The sequence below is a fragment of the Paramormyrops kingsleyae genome, chromosome 7 (genome assembly GCF_048594095.1).
Source record: "Paramormyrops kingsleyae isolate MSU_618 chromosome 7, PKINGS_0.4, whole genome shotgun sequence".
Classification (NCBI taxonomy): Eukaryota; Metazoa; Chordata; class Actinopteri; order Osteoglossiformes; family Mormyridae; genus Paramormyrops; species Paramormyrops kingsleyae.
The window spans coordinates 30622450-30647891 of NC_132803.1; the positions used below are offsets into that span (position 1 = coordinate 30622450).

Here is a 25442-nt window from a genome sequence, read left to right on the forward strand (position 1 = left end):
CCATCATTCCCAGTGTGGAGATCATCTCCCGTAGCCGTCAGCACCCATTTCACACCTCGGAATACAGTCATGGTACCCCATGGAACAGTGTCTGCACTTGGTAGCTTATCACCACCAATCCCATCATGCACTGGACACATCACAAATATATGGGCTTTTTTTTTTTTTTATTGAACATTGTCACAGATGTTATTTGTGTGTGTGTGGCACTACTGATTTACAGTATGCCGTACCATATATAAGAAGTTTCAAGGAGATGCTACTTTTCAACTGAATTGTTTAGGAATAAATCACTGGTTAACCATCAGTGTTGTTAAAAACGGTAATGTACTTAAGTTTATGGATAGACTAGATCACATATAAGTTAATAAGTTGAAATAAAAACAATTACATTGACAAAAATGGAATTCAGAGGTTAACAGTTCACTGTAACCTTTACTGATAAGTAGGTTGGTTTTATTGGCAATGTGCAGACACTCTCAGTGTTTGTAATAAAAGAAAAACAATAGTAAACTACACACAGCAATGCATTAATTTCAGCAGTATTTAATTATCCATTACTTGTATTGTTGCATGACTCCATTGAAATTCAAGAATAAAAAATACATTTTTAAAGGTGTATTTGAAATTACATTCAACTGAATAAGAGTAAATTCAAGCTGAGCAATAACATTTGTCAATGAAAATGATTTATTATAATAAATATTACATGGAATATAATAACGATACAAGGGGCAAGTATATGGAAGTCTTTAACTAGTAGAAAAATTAGTGTACACTGAAGTACCACTCACATACATACACACATTAAAAAAAACTGGGGGGGGGGAAATGAAAAACATCTATGCACATATGGTGCTGGGAATGTGTTCATGTTGCAAGAATTTCCAAAGCAATACAAAATGCAAAGCCTAATATTTAAGAGGATGAAATGTACTAACATTGGTGCAGCAAAAAGGTTGAACTTTGTGGGAGAAAGTGCAGCTAGGCATTCTGGGAGGGGACAACAGGCAGAAGCACCTTCTCCCAAATCGCCGTCCCGGGACCGCAACCTGCCAGTGTCCCGTAGCTCTTGTTGTTCGGCTGCCTGGGTTTTCACACACGCCCGCATATAAATGATTAGCCTCTGTGCCTTTCTGAGTAACCGTTGACCAACCAGAGGCAGTGCGTGATGAGGGCGGGACTTCCTGGCTCATTTAATCTGCTTTCGCCAAAGTTAGCCAGCACTTGCCACTTGCATCCACTTCCTGGTGCAAAACCACTAATGGGTGTAAATTTATTCAAACTGGGGTCACTGCTTGCCAGACATTTTTTTCCAGTGACTCACACCACCTTTAATTTCACCCCTTTGTCAGTTATTTTTTTCTTTTTCACCGCAGCATTAAGTTCAGTTAATCATTTTGAGAAATCAGGAGTGGAAAAGACTAACGTACTATGGCCTATAGGTTATACGCCGACATCCTTAACCGCACTGCAAGCTGCCACAGGGACACAGCCTATGGCACTTCCTGCCACCAGGGAGAAAACGCAGAAGCAGACGGAGGGATTCCCATGACATGGCGCTGGTTTACAGGAGAGCCAGTTCAAAAAGAAGTAATATATATGTAGTCTGTTAACAAAGGCAAACAGTATTTTTTAAGATATGAACACTAAACTTGTAGGTATACATAATTATGTACTGACAAGTGTATAAATACTAGCAGTGTTTTCCTGCTAGTCTGAGTACAGCACTGAATATCATATTATGTTATATTTTCTGCTGGAAAAGGTCAGTGTAATGTTTTTTTTTCTCTTTACTTGGGGAAAAAGCTCCAAGACTACATATCCACGAAAAACAACCTTCCACCCCCTGAGGAGACATGTAAAAATGACAGAAAATGTGGCACCAGAAAATAAAAGATCTCAAACACATAAAATGTACATCAAACAAGACAAACAAAAAAATCAGAGTATAAAAGAAGACTATTAAAGCTGCATATTGCATATTTACAATTTAATATGTACAACTCTGATAGCTGACAGTCACAACCGATAAAACGGATTTTGTTTTATTTTTTTTTGTTTTTTTGTAGCAGTCCTAAGAAATAGGGCCATATGTAATTTCCCAATTGTTTGCAATACTTGGTGATTTTCCTTCATCCATTTCGGAATCCTTCAGTGGGCCGGTGTAGGAATCCCATCACTGTAGTCAGGGTTTTACCGTTTCTTCCACTACATAACATTACCCTACAACCTTTTTGTGTAAGAGTCTCTCTGAAGGAGCACTCGTGGTTTCTTTGTAAGCTCTGTGTTTTCCTGCGTTTTTTTAATGAAGACTCTAACATATGTAGTACTTAACACACCCTGGGCGACGATGTAAGACAAACGGAAAACATGGCTTTTACCAAACATTTACAAACCGGCTGCTTCTGCCGGGAAAGCTACACTTCACATCGGACGACATCACCACGCAACACACACGGCTGTCCTGTAGTTGGCAGTATAAAGACTGTTCATGGCCATGAATAAGACTCTCCCACAGATTCAAGTATTAAAAACATCCGAGCGTCTGCCCCATCCACACCTCCATCACCGTCTCCATCCTCACTGCCCTGTGAAAACTGGTCGATTATGGTTACATTTCCCACTGCAGCTTGTCCTTGTTTGGTCTTGTACCCTATGGAAGTAGAAGCACCGTGGTAACCATGTGATCATTAGCTGGGTCTTCCGACCGGCCAACGTGATCTGCTTTGGGGGAGGGGGAGGGGGAGGGGACACACTTTACCTCAATGGCAAAGGTAAACATAACCTCAAATGCCAGCTTTCATTTCCGCAATTTGCGTCAGTAACCCGGCATCCGTTCCGGTCGATCGAGTCAGTCGACGTCAAACCCGGCAGCGCCTGCATGCCCCCTCCCGTTCGACAGGAAACAGTCCTAAGCGAGGTTCTAGAGCAGCAGCGAGGGGGAGTCGGGGTTCTGCTGGGTCGGGGATGGGGGGAGGGGGGGGATCATGCCCCCCTTCACCGCATTTTGGTGTTGCTGTAGCTGTTCCTGCGCACCGAAGCCAGCTTCTCCACGCAAGACAGGCGGGTCTCGTGCAGGGACCTGCGCCACAGGGCTTCAGCGGGCCGCACCTCCTCGCTGCGGCACACCGCGTACGGCACCGTCTCCGTCCGGCTCTGGATGTAGGCGCTGCGCAGGAGGGATCGGCAGTAGCGGCTCAGCCGCTCCACTCTCCGCATGATCAGGTGCGCTTTTCTTTTGGGGGTGGGGGTGGGGAGGAGACAGAAAAAATCATCACAGATGGGCCCCTCCAAACCTGTTGGAGCAGCTGAACAATCAGCTGCTTGGCCGCTAGGTGCTTCACCATGAAGCTTCGCCCATATCTGTAGTCTCAAGGTCAGGGGCTGTGGCACATTGCTCTTCCTCCAGTGTGGATCACTCACTTACAATTTTCATTAACTTAAAATCACTCAAAATTAAGTGACATTTATGTTTTTAATGTATGAAAATTTATACATTTTGGTTTTGGGTATGACTGTCGGAATATTAAAAACCATTATATATATGTATTTTTAGTTCTTTGCAAAATGTAAATGCCACTAATAAAACCAGTCATGTGCATAAATAATTCATAGTGTGCAAATGTCAGGCTGTGTAGGACATGCTGAAACAAGAGGAAACGGAATCTGTGATTTTACTTATAAAGGAGCAGGTGCAACTTAAAGATACACCATGTTGTTTACCCCACATCAAGTCACTGCCACATCAAACCCTCCCAGAGACCACTGAGCTCAGGCGTGATTTTCTGCTTCTCTGTGGAGGACCAGCCGTGGTCACAGACGAGACCAGCCTCCCACATCACACGTCTCAAAACTGTTAGCGGAGGTCTCCATTTTCACGGATTCGCCATGATCATACACAGGACATTCCCTGCACCAATGCAGTTCCACTGAAAGACTCCTGACACACGACAAAAAAAAAAATCACAAATGAATCCCTCCAGGTCGACCAAGGGCCATCGACTGGCAGCCGGTCCAAAGCTGCTGCTCAAACAAAAAAATAGCAGCGGGGTGGTCTTTCAAGTGGGGTGGGGGTCTTATCATGATTGTGACTGGAAGATCCACAGCAGCAAAAAAAAACGGCTTCTCTCACTACACCAAGCATTTACCAATTAGGTATCAGTTGTCTGCAAGTGGCACACAGCTCCTCCTATTGGTGCTAAACCGCCACAAGCTGTAGCATGTAAAGAAAGTGAAAGACTTGGAGGGGACGCCTGAATGGAGTGAGCCCTTGGAGGTGGCTAAGTCTGTGCTGGAAAGGGGAGGGGTTAGGGTGGAAGGACCAGTTACAGTAAAGAGTAACTCACTGATGCACAAGAGCAGGGAATACAGATTGTGAAATGTCCAAGAGGGAAGAGCAAGCGAGAGAGAAAGAAAATTCCTTCTCAGGCTTGAATTGGCAGCATGCTTACACTCCTGGAAGAAACAGAGGGAGCCGGGGGGGTGTGTGTGGGGGGTGAGAGGCCAGTTCAGGGTTGCTCCGGGTACTGCCTCTCGTACACACGCACTCACGCACTCACGCCACGCCAAAGAGGAGCCGTCACACCACACATCCTCGGCATATGCAGGTTTTTTTTTTTTTTTTGGTTCGATTTCAGCGACCTTCCCACTGTCGACCGGCATCGCCACGGCGACCGTCTCCCCAGCCCTGTGCGGGGAGGCTCGGAGCGGCCACCTGAGCGAGACTGAGCTTGCTAGCTGTCGGCATCTGTCTCGCATTAACGCAGAGTACAAGCACCCTCTTCACTCGCAGGGTAAAAAAAAATAAAAAAAACGGCAAGAATTTTCTGGAAATTCCACAGTCCAGAGAGTAACACAATAATACGAAGCAAGCGAAAAGGGCAGCCAACATCACTGACCGAATGTCACAGGGAAAATGTTTATTTTGCATGTTTGGTGAGAAATGTCTTGACACTATTTATTTTAAGACATTTCTTCCGCCGGACAGGGAGAGGTCAAAAGCGCCGGGTGGAATCGTCTGCCAGCGACCTGCCGCTTATCAATATCAGTAATTTCAGCTTAACCAGAAAGCAGTAAAGGCTGTCGGCAGATAGGACAAATATATGAATAATAATAATAATAACTTTTAAATATTAACAATTTATTATTGAGGTACTTTAAAGTTTAATAACAAAGCTAAATAAATATCTCAGGGATGACAGCATGGACGCTGAGGGCAGTAAGGTATCTCCTTTAGCTATGCAATGGCGGGGATCCAGTCTGCATGACGCAAGTATTACTGTGCAATCGCATTTCCCTTGGCCAACAGAGCCATTTTAAAAGCACTGCTTGTGCATTACTGCAATAAGCCCAAACACTGCCAGATCCTAGGCTGTAAATAACTTCCTGTCTTTTACGCTGACGCCTTCCAAAGGACTTTTCCCAGGTTGTGGTGGCCACCCTCTCAAATAATAAAAAGGAACCTCCTTTAGTACAAACTAATTCCAGACTTATTATTTACGCCTCCTGATGAGCAGCTCCAGATGAGACAGGGATGAAACAAGATGCAAAACTTGTACCCCCCCCCCCCCCCCCCCGACAATGAGGTCTGCAAGGCGCTCTTATTTAAAAAAAAAAAAAAAAATTGCGCTGTCATCAGCATTTTTCATTGGTCGCTATGCTAGTAAACAAGCTGTGTGTGTGGATGCCCCCCCCATCATAGGATACATGCATGTGGAAATGAGGGATTTGGGGCCTGATGCACTGTAAGCACGATTTGACAGTCAAACGCGTTGTTTGACTTGGCATGGCCATGATATCAGTCATTTTATTTTTAATTACCTGAGAGCTAGAATGTTCCAAGTAAGACGTAGTTTCATCACACTCATGGGAGTTTTACTTACACAAAAATGTTTTGAGGGCAAAATGAAAATTATTGGTTCGGGGAGATTGCAGAAGAGGTGGGTCCAAGCAACTAGAGGAGGTGGGACCAACCAATCAGTCAATCAGATCTCGCCTCCCCTAGTTGCTTTGACCTACCTCCTCTGCAATCTGATTATCTCTCTGAAACAATCATTTTTCATTCAGCCCTCAGAACATTTTTGTGTAAGTAAAACTCCCATGAGCTTTCATCACAAGTTATTCTGATTTGCAATACGACAATTCATTGTCAATTTTTTTATACATTCATAAAGTTACCACGAAGCCTCTATAAAAGGGCTCTTGTGGGGGTATATGAAGTGCAATTTTGTTGTACATGGTAACGTGACCTGCTGCCCCCAGTCTCTGTGGTGAGGTGTAACTGTGACCAGGCACAATGTATCACACCTGCCTTACGCCCATATCACACCAGCCAGGGCCCTCTGTAAACACAGCCCTCTATTAAGACTTGAGCACAAGGCTGAAGAGCATGAACTCATAACCTAGCTAAAGCTCGATAGCCCTGGTGCAAGGGGCGCCCCCTGCAGGATGACATGCCACTAGCACTGGAACCCTGAGTTGATGTTGTTAGGTTATCTCACTGTATAAAGGCATAAAAAATATAAGCCACTTAGATTAAGTGTCATATAGGCAAGCAAATGCAAATTAAGGAGCATATGAGCTGAAAAGGAGGTGAAGGATAGAGAAGACTAGATAATTCTGCTTCACCATGTTAATGTAAAGCCTTAAAGTACTCTGTAACCATGGTTACAATTCCAGAAAGGTTTACATTAGAAATGGACTTCGAGGAGATTAGATCACATACCCTGATGGTGCAGTAATGCCAGTAAACCCAGTTCCAATTCAGAGTAAAATGTGTGGGATTTTAAGGTCTGCGTGGGAGTTTGCCACTCAGTGAAAGTTATAAATAGCAATTGCACATTCCATAACAGATTGTTGAGGAGTCGTTTTAAGATAGTAGTAGACTTAAGTAGTCTTAATAGCTCTTTGTGGAATGCGTACTGATGCGTCTCCGTTATTTCCAAGAGATTAACAATGTGCTGAGGATGAAATCCAAAGATGGTGCAGAATTTGGATGAAACTCAATCAAACTCCCACCCCACAACACTAATAAATTATGTGCATTATTGTACTATTAACGGAAATAAAGACTAACCATAAATGCATTAAATGCATTTATGAATAAACATTATCCTGGGTGGTTATTAAGAATTTTTTAAGAGGTGGCATTCCATTAAAAGCCGTTCATGCGTAACGTAATGTCCCAAGTTTAATCTAAAAGGCATATATGGGGGAGTTCCCCCGATTAAACACACACACACGTCTGTATGCATATCCTTGTGGGGACTGTCCACCCTAATCACAATAATGACAACCTTAACCCTTACCCGGTCCTTACCGTAATCAACCAAAATACAAGACTTTTGGCATTTTTTTTCCACTTAAGTCACGACTTTTTATTAAATTGAGTTTCCCCTTGCGGGGACAGAAAAAATGCCCTCCACAATGTAATATATACACACACACCCCTTACACACGCGCGCGCACCAACTGGATAATGCGAAAGGGCACGTGGCCATCAGCTGTCTATACAAAATAGCATTGATCGATATATCTAACGTTTATACACTCTACTCTGCACTGAACATATTTTACAAACCCTTTAAAATACTGTCCAAACATTTCAAGCTTTTCAGGCTAAGAATAATACCGTAAGAGGTCAGAGAGTGTTTCAGAATATCCGTTTGTCATTTTAGTCACCGATCTCTTCGCAAACACATGACCTCTACCTGTGCAGCAGGATCTCTAAGGAGCGCTGTGCAGTAATACACACATCAATCAATCGTATGGCGAGGCATTACGGCATTATCATTCTTCTGACGATGGATTATTGCAGCGTCTTTAGTGCCCCTTTAATGCATGTGTGTAATTAGGCAAACTTGTATCTTTCCCATTCCTGAACCTCCACGAAGCTGATTCATAAATATTCCAAATAAATAAGGCATACCAGGGCCGATATAGACCAAATGCGAGCACATGGGGCAACGGAGCACAAACAGTGCATACGAATAGCTTCATCGCCCCTAATGCACTACGCCATGTACGTGAACGAAAGCAATGCGAAGGCCGCCTTGCGTAGTATTACTAACCTGCCAATCAAACTACAGTATAACCAATCAGTCAGCCGCCAGCTTTCTCTCTTTTTCCATCTACTTTAATGACTAATCGGGCAAGGGCGCAAACTATCTGAATGGACCTGTCTACATCGAACATGCATTTTAAATAATACTGATTATACAATGTAATTTAAATATACAATGGGGAAAATAAACACTACGGAGAGCTACACTAACGCAACAGAACGATACGACTTTGTTTGCGAACGGCCAGATAAAAAAGGCAAGGAGAGGCGCTGCGTTTCGCACAGCCAGGGTGCTGCCTGCAGCCCAGCCTCCCTTTTCCAGTCCCTCTCACCTCAAGAGGCCTTTCATTCCAGCCGGATCCCGTTTCAAAATTAGCACCATGTGGGCAGTCTGAGTCAAGTCAAATATCCTACTGCAGGATGATTTCGGTTTTCCGCTAGCCAGCCCGAAATCACAGCCGTTCGCTGGCACGGCCGGAGCGCCCATCCCGAGGCACTTACGCATTTTTATAACTGCATGTTTTCATAGACGCTCCCTTACCGCTGCGCTCAGTGGGGTCGTTCGGGTTTAGGTGCCGGGACACTGCATCCTCTCCCGCTCTCAGAACTATACTGATAATCTAAAAAAATAAAATCATCTCTGGAAGTGATTAACTGCAGAGCCGGTTCCCAAATCACCAAAAAAAACTTTTCTTTTTGTATATCATCTAAACTCGTGATAAATAATGAACACACAGGGTCTTTTTTTTTTCTTGTACACACACAAATTTTGGGGATGCAAATCAAACCCACAACCCTGGAGGGTCCCGTGAAGAGTCACTCTGTTACACTGATTTATTTAAGGTCCCCCCCCATATTTCGCTGCTCGCTGTATTTTGCGATTGATATCATTATTGGGTGAAGAGAGCTTATTAAACGTATGAGTCATTTGGATAAATGAAAATGTGCACTGGGCTCACAGGAAGTGATTTGGGAATTCAAATCCATGAAAAATTATATGTAATTAAACACTAATAACTAATAAGTAGTAAGTACTGTAGTATGAATAGTTACAGTAAATTCTTTAGAAAGAGATATAAATCAAGAATAATGAGAAATTCGTATTCATCTAGACCAGCTCAACTGAATTTAATTATCGATCACTTTCTGCACAAAACAAATAACACGAAATGTTGAGAAGCTGCTTATATCGCTCGGGGACCTTCACTTTTTTCCTGTCCATCTGCGTTTCTTTTCTGGTGCGGGGATTAAAAACATTTTAAAAGTGGTCGACGTATCTTTGATTAGTCACAGTTAATTTGGAGAAATACTCCACACGGTCCTGCCTAGTGCTGTGCCGCCGTGGCCGGTGCTGGCCGAACACGAGCGGTTGAGCTGAGGACAGGTCTGGATTTCATCCATAGCGGAGAATGCCGGCATCCCTCGCTAACTGACCCGGAGGCTGCCAACTCCCACGCGTTAGCCGTGACAGTCACGAATCCAGCCTCCTGCTCACGGCCCTGGGGAAGTCTGATAAAAATCTTGCATTTTTAAACCGGTTAATATCGGCTTTTAATCAAGTCGACTGTTACATTTTTGGCACAGATTCAGGTATCCTATAGTTAAACTGAACTAACTTGCTAGTAATAGGTGGGGTATCCCTTATGTTTACTTGAGCCAATCATAGAGCATCTTTACTATCCAGATGACCCTGTGCCCTAATGTACTTTGCTGGGCAGAAATTAGGTAGCTTCATGTTAATGTCCCATCCCATATTCTCCCACATTGCTACGATACAAGGATGCCAACTCTTACACTTTTTGACTCACGCTCACGCAAAAAATCTATATTATTCCATTATAACCTTTGGGTAGTTTGCGGACCCTACAGACTATTTACAAGGTAATAAAACAGCTACATGTGCATGTGTGTGCAGACGTGTCTTTTAGGAGCCTGTTTTCTCGCTTAGGCTAGAATGAAGTCCACAGCTCCTGCTCCTTATACATTTTCTTATGAAGTCAGCTAGACAGACAGGAAAGAATTTGTTGGATCTTTAGGAGGAGTGACCGACCTGGGCCCTAGCTCGTCCTCACTCCGCCACACAAAGTCCCCGAACTTCTCGTAGTGCGAGTTGTAGTGGTGCTGGATGCGGTAAAGCATTGGAGGCGAGATCTCCATCAGCGTGTTGTAGGCTGTCTGCTGCTCCTTGCCGCTCGTGTAGCCGTTGTACAGGTTGTACACTTTGTCAGCAATCTCTGTCGGACAGAGGTCAAAGGTCATCCATCGCATATTGACCTGTGTGTGCATTCAGGGCAGTTTTCTGGTTAAAGGCAAGTCATAAAGTTTTTGGCTTAAATCACAGAACTGGCCTTTCTTCTGTATACTTGAATATTTATAATAACAAAAGCATGCATACAATTATTAATTACCAATGTGATTATAACACAGATATCTATTCAGGCAATGCAGTGAAGCAGAAATATGTGAAGTGAGTGTGAATTTTGTGCCCTTGTTTAGCAGATGATGACAAGAAGTGTTGAGATGCAACCTGAGCTCAGTGAAGGGGGAGGAGGAGACGTGAGCAGAGAAATGGAGAGGGTCCCGTACCTTCTGCTGTGCTGTCGTCCACCACGGAGCACGAAGTCCTGACTGACACATAGCTGGACTCGGAGCGCCCCCCACGGCTGTCCAAGGCGTACAGCGTGAACCTAGAACCAAGCAGACCAGACAGATGACCCCGACGCAATGAAACACTGCTTATGGAATAATAAAACAAAACATATCCGAAGCATGTTAAGGGTGGGGGACTCGTCCTTTGGGTAAAAATGTGACATTTTCCAGACTAATCATTGCGCCGTCCCATGCGTGATTCCTACAAGCCCCTAATAATGGCCGGGAAACTCCTGCCGCGCAGATCTCCATAGCTCTCGTCGAGTCCGCTGCCAATTCTGTTACTTACCTAAATTGTCTTGGAACGTGATGCAGAAAAGGCACCAGAAATTTAAATAACCAGCTTATACTGCCTGTAATGACAGTGTTACACCCCGACAAATACAAAACATATTCTACCTCCACGTGGCCCCCTGGGGACCCCCCCCTCGGTAAGTCCCAGTCATAACAGAACAAAGACACCCCCTTGTCTACACGACTAAAGGCTTCTTGGAAGTTATATAACTACCGTGCGGGAGAGGAAACAGCTCTCCTGAAACGATTTGCCCACTTTGGGGTGGATTTTTTCCCAGACATCTAGCCTTTAATTGTGATCCTCTGGAGACGTCTGAGGTGTGCGGCGGAGGGTAGTGGTGGGGCAGCTTTCAAACTACCAAGCTGGCCCGCGGCTCCCACATCCTAAACACAGTTCAGCGAGGACGACGGCTTTCTGCAGCTTGTTACAATGCATACGGCTCTGAGCATGTGTAATCGAGGTATCAAAACCGGGGGAAGGCTAGCTGTAAAACGTGGGTGAGCCAAGCATCATGCCACATTCCTCTAAAATTACGGACCACGGGACTAAACGAATTTACAGCCTAAACGTAAAATGAATACTATTTTCCATTTGATTAACTTTTACTTTAATTGTAAATACATTGTCAACAGACTTAAAATTACTGTCATTACTGATGTTACTATTATTGTAATTACATCCAATTTCCTCTATAAAGTAAGCATCATTACTTGTTATATTTATATAAATCAGTGCCACATTTTCCATATTTTTTTAACAGAAGGGGACTCTTTGAGAGGATTTCCCTCTGCAATGTGTAACAGAGAAAGAGAAGCTCAGAAGAAAACAGGCTTTTGTACAAGGTAGGCCGAAAAGGCCTTAATCCATTCAAGCCAGGGCGAAGGAAACTGGGCACTTTCCGTACACTAAATTCCCAAACAGTGGAGGCGTGTTCCGCGCAATTTCATATGCAAATAGCCGGCTTGATTTTCAACTTGGTTTGTTGCGAAACGAAAAACGGTGGACTGTAAATATCGCAAAACCCACTATAAATACATTTAATTGTTGAGGAACTGGCCTGCCGCGCCTCGTGACAATTTGGGTTTGGCCCCACTGCTGGGAAAGAAATATAGCGTTTCAGCTCGTAATTAAATGCTGCGTTGACTCAACCTGGAGCCAAAAATTCTACTAATGATGTGGAAACAGCGTTTCTGGGAGATACACCGAAACAATGAAATTAATTGAATAGGATATTGAGAGCAATAATATTTAAAAAATATATAATATTTTTGTTGCTGTATTAGAAGCCCACAACATGCTTGACTTGTAGCTATTAGTATGGTAAAACGGTACTTACTGTTTGATACCAGAGAATTTTAATAAATAAACTGGGATAATCACACATAATGATATACTTCTCAGACAGATGGAATGTGCCCCTAGTATTGATTCACTATAACCAGTGGGATAGAGAGTGGAATTGCTCGATAATCATCTATACATCCCACAACATGCTTTATCTTTGCCAGGCATTTGTAAATGTTGTTCTTAAATATTCAGCTACAAGTTCCAACTTTCTGTCCAAACTTGAAACGTGATCAGTCAGAGTTTCTCTCTGTTCCGTTATGTGTGGAGAATGTGACTTACGACTACGACTTACGTATGGCCATCACCCACTGGCTGTAAGAAATTATTCGAGATCGTTTGCTATGTCTGATGTCAGCCGCTCAACTACACAATAACATGGCTGCCCACGGTGCCACGCCAAACGTCGCAGTGTCCGTCAGCACTGCTTACCACATTCAGTGTTTGGGTGTCGGTGTATGAACACAAACAAAAGTGTCTAAAGAGCTTATTTCTGTTTGTTTAATACTGCAGCATTGCTTTGAAAATGGTATAATGTTTGACCAAATTGATTTATAACCTTGTTTCTGTTCCCTAAACCTTTCACACTCGTACTGTTGGTTATATTAAATCTGAATTACTCGTCTCAAAGTTCAGCTACGCCTTGATATGCCACAATAACATTAGTATCAGTAAAGGTGAACTGGTACCATATAAACAAATAGTAACCAAGAGACCCTAACAGTCTGGGTGTTATGGAAGCATAGCCAAGAATGTTGGACTGCCCTGAGTCTTAAGTATCACTACTTTGCTTTTTTTAATCATACTACCATAACACTAAAGGACCACCCAGACACCATCTCTCCCTTTAGCTATCGACTCGTCCCTCTGGCCAATGGACAATAGCACATCTCCCATTGTGTTAGCAGCTAATTTCTCTGGCGGGTGCCGGTGGTGGTGGTTGTGGGGGGAGCTGCCAAGACCAACAGCGAACTCCCCGCGGATACCCCAGTCCGCCACCGTCCAATAAACGGTGGCGGCGGTCGCCGGGGTGGGAGTGGGGCGGTCGGCTTTTACGCTTCCATAAAGCAAACAATAAGGCTGTACTGCACCCTACTACTGGCTACATTCAAAATAAACATGGCGGCGCGCTGAGAAAGAACAGAGCAAACCAGGCCTGATGGTCTGGGGCACGTCTGCAGCACGTTTGTCCAATACCAGCACATAATTCAATCTACTGTAAATAGCCTCCTCTTAATGTTCTAAACACTGCACCTCGTCCAATTATTCAACGGCGACCTCATGCACACTCACAAATAATACATGTGGCCTTCACTCAGTTTTACTGCACGAGAAAAAAACAAAAACAAAACCACAGATGTCTGTGGTGGGATCCAAATTCTGTGTTTAAAATTAGTACCGGAATAAAATAAATAAATAACGACCCAAGACGTACAAATTGCACATTTACTTCCACCACCCCCCCCCCCAAAAAAAAAATACATTCAAGCAAGCATAATTAAATAGCTGACTCTGTCATTGCTAGTCTTGCAAGCCACATTTTATACCGCTGACCGATTGTTTTGTTTGTATTTTGACTTGTTTGTACGTTGTTAACATTTTTTCGTTAGATCGTGTTTTGCGTCGAGGGGGATCGCTGGTATGCCCCAAAAACCTCATAAAAGGCAATGAAAGAATTCGATTTCACTGCAAAGCCAGTGCCAAATCTGTGCTTATTGTAACAATGTACCATGTATGCAATTGTTTGAATTAAGTGGTTGGGTTATGGTCCAGTGAATTTAATGGTTTTGTTTTTATCAGCGACTTTGGCCAGAATCGTTGGGGTTCGGAGATGTCTTGTCAACTTGTTGCTCTGTTTTTAAAAGTGCCTGGCATGATAAAAGCCACTTTTCTAAACATATTCATTTCACCGACATTATGTCTAAATCCCACTCTTACGAAAAGCCTTTCCAAACCAAAATGGTTGTTACAGACTTTCTCCTAAAATCCAGGAAACATCTTGGACAATAGCTGCCGCTTGTTCTGATGTAAGACTAGACCACAGGAGATGCGTTTCAGGGAGATGCACCAACCTCACTGCAACTCCCTCACTGCTTGGAGTACAAAGGTCATTCATGCTTCTTGCTGAGTTTAATCAAAATTTTCCTAATCAGCTACAGTACGTAGAGACAATGTTGAACTGGGTGCTTCCTCATACTAAGGATCTGCTTTGCAGGAATGCAATGTATGGACAGACAGACAAGCAGGCATACAGACAGACAGACAGACAGACAGACAGACAGATAGATAGATAGATAGGATAACGCTATTTTGTAGTGTGGATACACTGTAAATCTTACACATTCAACGAATATTTGGCATTAGTAAGGATCTCCCCAAGGACAGTAATGGCAGGTCAATTATGGCTTTGTCAGAGAAAATGTACAAACAGGGTAACATTGTTCTTCATCTTTGCAACTGTTCCCCAGCTTACTGTGTTGTATTTATTTTTAAATATACAAAAATGGATGGGGGTTATTGCCTGCCATTCTGTGAATGAAAAAAAATGCATATGGTTCAAAGAATTGCAAAAGTTGCAATGAATTTAGTAAGTGATCTTTAAAAAATCATACAGACACATACACACATATATAAAAACTGCTACTCAATTCAGTTTAAAAATACTTGGGTCTACAAAGCAAAACATTTTTTACACTAGCTAAATTTTAGTGAATCTGCTTTTCCCACAGGCTGAGTCTTACCCCATCTGACAAATCCAAACGTTATCTGCTGGGCCAGTTTTGGGCCAGTTTGGGACCAGTAAGTCTGTGGAATTCCAGTTTAACAATTAAATACATAACCATAAGTCATTCTGCAGAAGGCGGAAATAAAATGATTAAATGCAATAAAATTACTTTAATTATAAACAGTTACCCCATTATTTACCATAAATGTAATTAATTGGCAGTATAAATCTATCTCACCTCCAAGATTTACTGAGCAATCCCACAGATGACGTCAGGACGATGGAAAGGACAGGAGGAGTCCGAGCATGTAGACGCAAGCCGGATCTCTTTACGCAAATGCACCGCCGAGGGCCGAGCAGGAAAACATCCACAGGAGTGACAGAGAAAAATGGGTGGTGATCGCTAACATTTTGTGGTCAGGGGGTGGGGCAGGTGCAGTGTGTGGTCCGCGGAAAAAAGAGACTCCCTCTTGCTTCCTACTAATTGTTCGGATGACTCAAAGTGGCAAATATTGTTGACGGCGCTTTCTCCTCCATGTGTCAATGCCTGCTGCTGCGATGTCCTGCTGAAATGCCTGACTCCTCCATATAGCCCGAGGTGGAAAGTCCAGGTTCAGAAAGTACAAATCCAGACCAAAACTTCGATTCAACCAACCAGTGGAGTATAGAGCAGGGGTCTCCAACTCCGGTCCTGGAGAGCTACTATCCAGTAGGTTTTCTGTCCCACTTGGCTTCTGATGAGCTACACCTGCTCCTGGTATTTACCTGAGAACAGGTGTGGCTCATCAGAAGCCGGGTATGATAGAAAACCTACTGGACGGTAGCTCTCCAGGACCGGAGTTGGAGACCCATGGTATAGAGTCACAGAGTTCTCAACTGATTGGTTGGAACAAAATCTTGGTGTGGATTTATACTTTCTGGACCTGGACTTTCCATCTCTGCATATAACCAACTGGACATCTGCTTGGGAGAGACCAGCACCCAGCTTGGGCCTCTGAGCCTCCTCCCGCTCCATACTTGCAGCAAAAAGGTAAGTCCCTGACCCATTTCCTGGGACCAAACATCGTCTGTGCCCCCCTGCTCCCTGTCTACGTTTTGGGTGGGCCCATTGCTCGGAAATGATACATTCTCAGCTCATCCCAGGAAGGACATCTGCTGGAGTTGCCATTATGGTCGGCAGTCACCGCAGAGGAAACAGTCTGTGGATCAGTGGTTGAAACCAAAATTATTAATGGGGATTTTTTTTGGGTGTGTGGTTTGATATGCAAATTGAACTCAGCTGACCCAAGGCTTCCTGATGACTACAGCTAACAATAGAAGAGCGTATAGTGTGTCCGCTCCGATCTCCAAAAGAGCTATTCAGACCATTCCAGTGGTGTCATAGCACAGTTTCTTTCTGAATTTCAGCTTCAGTTGCTGAATGCGGTATACCAGACAGAATCTAAAACGAGTTGATTGAGTAAATCTCCTGCACTTAGAGGGGTCGTACGCCCGCCCCTCCCAGTTCACTCTCGCTTGGCCGGCGATTCGGCCTCTGCAGCCCAAAACACTTCTTTAGCTACAATATAAACAACAGTAAGCTTGTGACTTCACTCGTCGTCCACTAACTCAAACAACTAACATCTTCCGCTTGACACTTAAGGGGAATTCGTCCAGGAGAGAACCTTCTGGAAGTGCTAAGGGGTGACTTGGCCGGCCTCCCCGATTGTCTTCAAGTGTCCTGGTGGACTCAGGAGTGGGCCGCGCTCTTGCCAGAACGTCCCCGCCGGCACTGGCCCCCTGTGACCACCGCATGCATCAACGATGAGCGCTCGCTCGACATGAGCCTGATTCATCTGTGGCAGAGAACAAGAGCCAAGCTCTTCGTATGATCCCAACACTTGGAATAAGACACGAGGAGAAGAAAAAGACGAGTTTACGAGCACATATGAAGAGATTTATATGAACCTCCATGTTCACGTTTAGCACCTTGCTAAATCACGCCAAGCGCTGAAGGACAGGGTATGCATATATTGTGCATATAGGATTGGATGAAACAAAAGTTAAAAACAAGAAAAAACAATGCTACTTTGGTCAACAGAATGAAAACAATTGCTGCCACAGAGCTGGTAACCAAAGCAATGCTCTTTGGCCAGTTCACCCGAAGCTACAGGAGAATGTGAATATCCGGCCTGTTATGGGGGCAGCCGTAACATTTCTGGCCGTGGAGGTTTTACGACGGCGTGCTTTTTTTTCTGTCAGCATGATGCTATAAAACGGAAACCCAGCCAGCTCGAGCACAAAGGAATTGCTTTGATCAGACTATAAGAATAGACCCTTGAGTTCTTTGAAATGCGGCAAAGCGAGGATGGCTGCCATTTCGATATACAACGTTCTTTTTGGTATGAGTGGCACGCTTCGATGGGGCAGCCATAGAGAAGCTGTGTGTCAGTATCTATCTGGGCCGCCTTTAATCCCCGATGTATATGGCGTATTGTGTAAACGTGTACATATGTGTGCAAAAAGGAAAGTGAGGTTCATTCGGTTTCCTCTACAGACGAGTAATTCAAACTTTTTGGCACAATTACCCCCTTGGCTGGCCAAAAAAACACCCCCCTCCAAAATCTTAGATGACAAACATGTAAAATAAAAAGCTCTTTCTTCAAAGATGCCATGTCTGCAAGTGGTGGAAAGATGAGGGGTTAAATAGTTTTCCTGGGGGGAGGGTGGTTGATGTGGTGACACGCATGATGATTAACGGCAGACGTTTCTATCCTGCTCGGAAAGACTCCAGCGTTACCCTAGGACCACCTCTAGGGGGCATCGCGGCTGGCCCCTCACGTAAAACACTACTCCTTAACGCTTCAGTACTGTCATCAACCTTTGAATTTAATAAACAGCTCTCCAACATCAAATAAATGTTCATCAAACAAAAACTGGAAGAGAGCGAAGAAAGTAATCGTATTTTTAATTTACAGGATCCTGGAGTCTCTGCTCTTCTCCAAAACTGCACAAAGAGGAGGGCTGGACTCGGCATATAATGTCAGATGGAAGGAGTGTCTTGGAATCTGCCCTCGAACCGTGGGCTGGTTTACCGTTACGTTTGAGGACAGCACATGCCCCAGGTGTTTTTTTGCCACTTTTCGTCTGCTCCAACACCGGAGGGCCCCGAGCGGAGCGGAACCGGGTCCTTCACTGTGACCGATGGTCCCAGTTCCCCCAAAAACATCCGCCGTGCTTCCCAGACGTAAGGAAGCTGCTACTAATTGAGAAGAGATGTTATTGTTCTGGACAAACGCGGTCACACGCCCAAGACCCCCCGCCCCAACCCCCACACCCCCGGGAGGAGAATGTCACATCTGGAACCTCTCACTGCGGTTCAATGGTAAAAAAACAACGTTTGATATCAAGACAGCTTTTGAAATAATATGTCCGCCCACTCAGCAGCAAAACGCCACTTTCACTGACCGCGCCGGCGGCCGAGATGAATGGCGAAGCCAGTGTTTACGTGGGGGGGCTTACCAAAAAGCGGGGGTCCTCTCACTACAGCTAGCAGTCTGCCTATCCTGTCCTGCCTGCTGTACTTGTTCTGTCCCCGAAGCTCACCTGCATCCACCTGCTGGCAGCCTTATGATCAGTGACACTGCTCGTTGACCCGCCATGATGTCACATAACTGCAGTCTTTCGAGAAAGACTAGCAGACGTAGCACCTCTGTTCTCAGTTATTTATCAAAGCAATATCATTACACTGTAGAAATAATATATTGTCGAAAATTAGAGTAGGCAGTTATTTGAACAGAAACCTTTCCTCTCATTTCAGTTTCAAAATGCAACAAAAAACAGATACGGGGGTGGGGGGGGGTCTCCGTTGATATCTTTATCCTAAATTATTTTTATAATCAAAGTGATAAAAGAACCAGTGACCTTGCCAAGTTTCGGAGACACGCCAAAGTAGAACCCCACTCCATTTGGAGAGGCCCTGCTCATCTCGTCCTCTACAGTGAACCCGCCGGCCAGGGAATCTGCCCAGGCCATTACCGCCACTGCTGTGCCGCTGTGCCAGACATTATAACTGCAAGCACGCGCTCTTGAGACACCATTTGTCTTGTGCAGCGGCTTCGTTTGACACCAAAGAAGCCGTTTGTACTTTGGGACGTCTTTCCCACATTTAGGGTGGCAGTCCTGACATGTCAAAATGTGCATCCTGCACCTGGCCCTTCTTCCATCCCTGCCGTGCACCCTAACCCTAACCCTGACCCTAACCCTAACCCTAATCCTAACCCTAACCCTGTCTGGCACTAGGCTTCATTTACATTTCATTTATTTAGCAGATGCTGGTATTTGACCACCATATATATTTGAGAAGGCAGGGTCAGACAGTCCCTGAAGCAACTGAGGATTAAGGGCCGGATGGGAAGATCACCCTGCCAACTCTGGGACTTTCAGATCACAGACACAGCATCCTAACTTGTTGAGCCACCCTTCTCCCAGTTCAATCAGTGTCGTTTTCTCAAGCCAGTACTCCATACTACAGAAGAAAATTGTGAAGACATGGACAGTGCTGGGGATGGAAAGAGAAGGACGTCTTTTTTGGCAGACGACGAGGGAATGAGGGAGAAGACACCTTGCTGGATGTGGACATGGGTTCATATCCCAAAATAAGCCCTGCTGAGCATGGTGGTTGACAGGTTTATACTGTAAACTATCCAGCTTCCTAAATAGGGTAAATATCAACTACACACTATGTACACAGCTGTAAATGAAATCGTTTGATAAGCAACAAAATTCAAAATGATCTGGCTCATTCAATGCTAAGCATGCAGGCGCATATTTAGCTGGTGTTCCAGTGGCTAAATTAATGCACCCGCATGGAAAACATGCAATGCTAAAAAAAAAACCACAAGGCTACTTTGGGGAACTGAAAATTGATAAAGTCTGTTCTACGTTTGCTTTAAAAAGAGCGACAGATGTAAGAGAAGTTTACGGCTTTTTATGTCTGCTTGGAAAGGGAGAGAAGCTTGACTGATTCTGTACAATCGAGTCCTATTTGATTTATTGAAAAAATGCACTGGATGAAGTGCCCTTCACAATCTTATGGAGAGAAGAACAACAACATAACAAGGTTAGGAGGTGATTGTCCGGGTTTGGGGACGTCTGTAATGTGTGTGCAGCCAACGGAACAAACCACATTTTGAAGCCTCCTGTGATCATTCAGACACGCAGATGCATTTTGGTGCCTTTGTGGTCAAGACCGGCATGGCAAGAGTTTGGGAATAGCGGCAAAGACGGCAACAATTACTGTATAGTAATACAAAGAACGAGGGCACTATAAGACGCAACCTGGTCTGGGGATCAAGGCTGCATTATTAAAAATAACTGGATGTGAGAGTCCACGATAGCTGGTTAAGTAAAAACATTGTTGGAAGAGGAGTGGTAGAGGTGTGATGTGCAGGAGATGTACAAAGCACAGGGGTATTATTAGGAGAAGATGTGCAAAGGCACAGTAAGTCATTTCCACACATGAACAAAAAAGAGAGACATGTAAATCTCTTGCTTGCGGTTTTCTCGTTGTGCACAAGTCCACAGGGATCCCCGACGTGTTAAAACAAACTCGATGCGTCGGCCAAGGAAGGTTGTGTCACTCGAGGAAAATGAGATTATGACATTCCCTTCGAAGGGCAGCTGTGACCAGAAACACGTGGAGAAGATGTGCAATGCATCAGTTCCACCAAGAAGGTCTGAAAGTGGTCGGCAGGGGACTTCAGGGGACAGATTCTGCATGTGTAAATCACTTACTGTGGCTTGCAATATGCGTGGCCTGTTCGGGAAGTTGAGGTGCACATGCGACACCTCCTGTGGAGAACAATGTGGTTGCCATCACCGCTAGCGCCATAGCGACAAACCCAGGGCCCTTGACTACCTCGGAAGGCCGACTTCCCGTAGGGATGCTGAATTCATGGTAACTCAACTAGCATGTTTTAGATTTGCATCGTTTTCTTCGGAATCCAGGCCTGTTAGCCTCCTTTATATCATTGCGTAACGCGTTATCCAAGACATGTGTGTTACCATGCTCTCTACCGAGGGGGGTTCTTCAAGGAGCACAGACATTCCTCCATGGCCCTGCAGCTTAATCATGGAAAACACACGGCACCTCTAGGACCGAGGAGTACCTGGAGAGATGTCTATAGCTTTAACTTCCATCAGAACTGGCACAAAACTGAAGCACTTGTGTGGAAGAATGGTTATGTCCCTGAATACCAACTCTAGACCCTTGTTGACCTTATGATATATGATCCAGATGTTCTCCTGATTATCTGGGGGGGGGGGGGGGTCGGCAAACCCCTTTCTAAGTTATATTCTATCAGTGTCAGTTCACCGAGTCTACATCCTAATAGTGTCCTGTCGGCTGTGGCAGGATTTAACGGAGCCGACTCTCATGCGTTTATGCAAAAATATTTGACTTTTATGAAGGATTTTGTGCGTGATAAACTGGGCTTGGAAAAAGCCCAAGAGTCCTTAATGCATTCAGACCACATAGATGGCTTCTTACCTGGAGCATAAAAGAAGATTTATGGAGGTACTAACTTGCCAGTCAGAAAAAAAAGTAGAGAAGCAGAGAGATAAGAAATAAAACTCTCAATGACAATCCTCCTTTGCAAAAACGAGGTTTCACTGTCCCTAAAATCAGCGAAAGAGTGCATAATAGTTTCTTGACAAGTTTTCCTTTGCTTTGTTCTATTAAAACAATGCTGATCCTTATAGTGAACCTAAAAACAGGTTTGCTGAGTATACTAAAATCAAGATAATCACCATCCACACAAGGCAATTTCAGCATCTGGGGCAGTAATGAACCCCATCTTTCAGTGGTGGGCCTCTCCCTTCACAACGCTATTTTCTCTTCATTCTGATCTGCCAAATCTAATCTGTCAGGCTATTTTGCTTTCATTAGCGTGCTATTTTTCCAACTTTCGAAGCAGGACCAAGGTGAACACTCCACAAAAATACTGAGGGGTTACTGGTTACTGAAACCCATAAATGCGGTTCAACATTTGAAATGAAAGAATTAAATTATTATCATTTGTATTTTAGCAAGTACTTAAACAATGTCCCCTTACCAACCTTCCACAGACCTTGTTGCACTAGAGCAGTGGTTTTCAACGGGTTTAATCTTTGGACCCACATGTTTCCTGGGTCATTAAGTCATAGCGCAAATTTTTCAAATTTCGACCCAAATTTATTTCAGAAAATATAAAATAGTACAGTAATAGTAATTAGAAGCTAATGCACTAACAGTAGCACAATGCCTTCATGCACTGTTAAAAAAAAACAAACAAAACAAGTAGACATTGGTTAATTGACCACACACTTGGCAAATCGAATGAAAATGGACACAACAGTTGAGTAACGGTGCCCCTAGTGGACGGATGTATGAATTCTTACTTATAGAGGCTGTCCGGTTCTAGGCACTTGAAGACCAAGGTATAGAGGGCCGTATGGGGGTGCTCGCTGCTGCGTTTCCCCACCACCACACACGAAGACCCCAGGCCAGAAAGAAGGTCGTCCACAAGGCTTAACACTTCCCCTGGACAAACAGAGAGAGGAACATACAGACACAAGCACATCATTACCCTTCTTATACAGGTACAGACATACAGATGCTCTTGTTTTTGACATGAGACCAGCCGGTGGGGATTGCGGTGTTGATTCGAGTGTAAAGGTTCAAATCCCAAACGGGACTCGTAATGAACCAACACAGTAACATGTAGGCCACCGGCTCGGACACACTTTTATATTCCCATGTGGATTTTTTTTTTTTCTTCCCGAAAGTCAACATAATATTTGCAGGACCGGGTTCAAATAAGCAGCTTATTCAAATCCCTAAAGGAAGCAAAAGCTTTATGTGAGTCACCAAAGTCAAAATGCTCCAGGAAATATGAGACTGCATTTGACTGAAGCTTAATCTTATATTGGATTTAAAAAGATAACAACATGTAAGTGGATAACTGACAATACTGACCCAGTTATGCTTCTGTTTATCACTTCTGTTGGGATCTAGTCGAGCTATGGAGGTCAACCAAGCTAAAATTGTTTTTTAATACCCATGAGAGGTTTTCAGTTTCATTTCAGATCCAAATAAAGCACAGAGAGATATGTTAATTATGAAGCATATTTGCTCTAAATCAATTTGAAGAAATATTCCCAGTAACAGGTTATCCAGTTCAATAGTTGCATCTGTAATGTAACGTACTTTAAATATACCTTTGTGATATGATGGATTCTTACACAAGAATTTTAAATAAGAAAGTGGAATACTATACATAAAAAAATCAAAATGTACACTTAATGCCTTTTCAATTCTGCAATTTACAAAAATCATCTCTGGAGTTTGTTAAGTTACACCATATAATTAAGAAATGTCAATGAATTAGGAAACATTCTCTCTTTGTTTGCGTTTGGCAAAACGGTCTGACACTGGACACCGTCGGTCACAAAAGTCTACGCTGGTGATGGCACTAGGTTGACTCGGGCAGGTACAGAATGGTGCCTGGCCCTCGATGGTCATGGGGCGGGGGGGGTGAGAAAAAACTGAAAAGAGATGGAGAGAGCTGTCAGAGCAGTTTAAAGTATTATGGTTTTTGGAAACAGAACTATTTCTGGGAGACAGAGAACAGAACCTAAGCGTCAGCTTACGACATATAAACACGTGAAACTCGTCTGCTTCAAGTGCTGTTGGGAAGGAGTGGGATGGACTTGCATAAGACGGCAAGAAAAACAACTGTAGCAAAAGAAGGATTTGACTGTTTCCTAGAAAGAGGTCTCAGTATAAAAAAGAAGCCTCCCACATGCGTTCCAGCTTGTCTTAATGGCAAGGTGTATACACACACACACACACACACACACAGACACACACACACACACATACACACACACACACAGACACACACACAGACACAACATAGATAGATAGATAGATAGATAGATAGATATAGTTTGATTATTTACTTTAGCTCAAGATGTCCTCATAGACCCTGGTTTCTCCCAGTGGGTCGACTGATACATGAGACACATTTCGGGTGACGGGGCAGAGACAGGATGGCTCACACTGAGACTAAAGGCTTGGACACGGGCCTCACCCATGAGCGCTGGCTGTATTCAGTCTCATCATTTAGCACACAAGGTCAATAACAGCACGATGGACACAGCGGGGCCGCTAACCTCGGTTAGCTTTCATTTTTATTGAGTTTAGAGACTGTAGCGACATTAGCGCTCTAGCGATGAGGTGAACAATAGTAGAGCATTAGCAGTTTACCCAAGCAAATATAATGGCGCGAGTATGGCTTTTTACGCTACTACTACGCTGCCAGTATTTTTTGAGCCGCTAAAAGCCTTTCTCCTGAACCACTACGCTACCTCCATACCTTAAGCCTTTAATAATCTCCCTCTGTGCCTTTGACGTACTGTAGCAGTCATTCTCCATTCCTCTCCCGCCAAAATCTTCGTACTTAAGCTTCTTATTCAGATTAACTTTATGTCGGTTTCTATTGTAACCGGGAAAACATAGACACTACAACACTTAAGCGTTGCTAGGTTTCTGTCCATGACTATGGGTAGCATTCTCCTGGGGCAGTGGCCAGGAGCATTAATAAACTGTCCGTCTTGACGGCAAACGCTTACGACAGAAAGGCCACAGACAAGAAAACTGATTATTGAAAATGCACATTAGCATTATCGAGGCTACCCAAGGGTGTTTATTAACACGTATTCTGAATCAAAGCCCTTCTCACTTTGACACAATGAAACAATGAATCCGCTGTTTTAAGCCGCAATATTTTATTTATTGCTTAAGGTTATGTTTGCACGTCTGCAATTGTTCAGTGGGATAATTTATCGGGGCGGCCTTGTTATAGAAACGGTCATATTTTCTTAGTGGCACATCGTGTCTTTGATCTCCTCAGGCATCGCTGTCCCGTCTGAGAGCCGCGGGCAGGAGTTCTGTAAACATCCACATTATGATTTCACCGTATGTGTGGCCTTGGCCCGCGTCCCGCGGGGATCTGGAGAATTTATGGGGCAGATCTACAGCTCCTCGTAAGGGCCCCTGTGTTTTAATTGGTCCACCCCTGTGACTTTTTTCACTTTGGAACTCCGCCACTTGTTTATGCCAGCTGACACCCGGCTGCCGCGTGTCGTCCGCTCCGGAGCGGCAAGGGGATGCCTTTGCGCTGGCACGAGAGCGCCGTCATTTCGCACCTTGGGAAGGCATGTGCCAGGCCATGGTGTGTACCCTCTATTTTAGCTAGGTGGGTGCCACATGTATCATTCTGCCAAGGCGGCATCGCCCTGAGGTTTCCGCTCCCTGTGGCGAAAGCCGAGCTGAGGTCCTG

The 25442-nt window shown here is 44.1% G+C and overlaps 1 protein-coding gene across 3 annotated transcripts in view; it reads right to left on the reverse strand.

Moving 5' to 3' along the window:
* Positions 1-1979: 1979 nt before the first annotated feature.
* LOC111843458 (astrotactin-2-like) overlaps positions 1980-25442 on the reverse strand; it is a 285762-nt gene continuing 262299 nt past the window's right edge. For all 3 annotated transcript variants that reach the window (XM_023811080.2, XM_023811082.2, XM_072714759.1), the window contains 4 exons: positions 22498-22639; positions 10652-10752; positions 10116-10299; positions 1980-3238 (listed from right to left, as the gene is read on the reverse strand). In XM_023811080.2, coding sequence (XP_023666848.1) covers positions 3001-3238; positions 10116-10299; positions 10652-10752; positions 22498-22639 — 665 coding nt within the window. In that variant the 3' untranslated portion in view covers positions 1980-3000. The remainder of the gene's footprint in view (positions 3239-10115; positions 10300-10651; positions 10753-22497; positions 22640-25442) is intronic.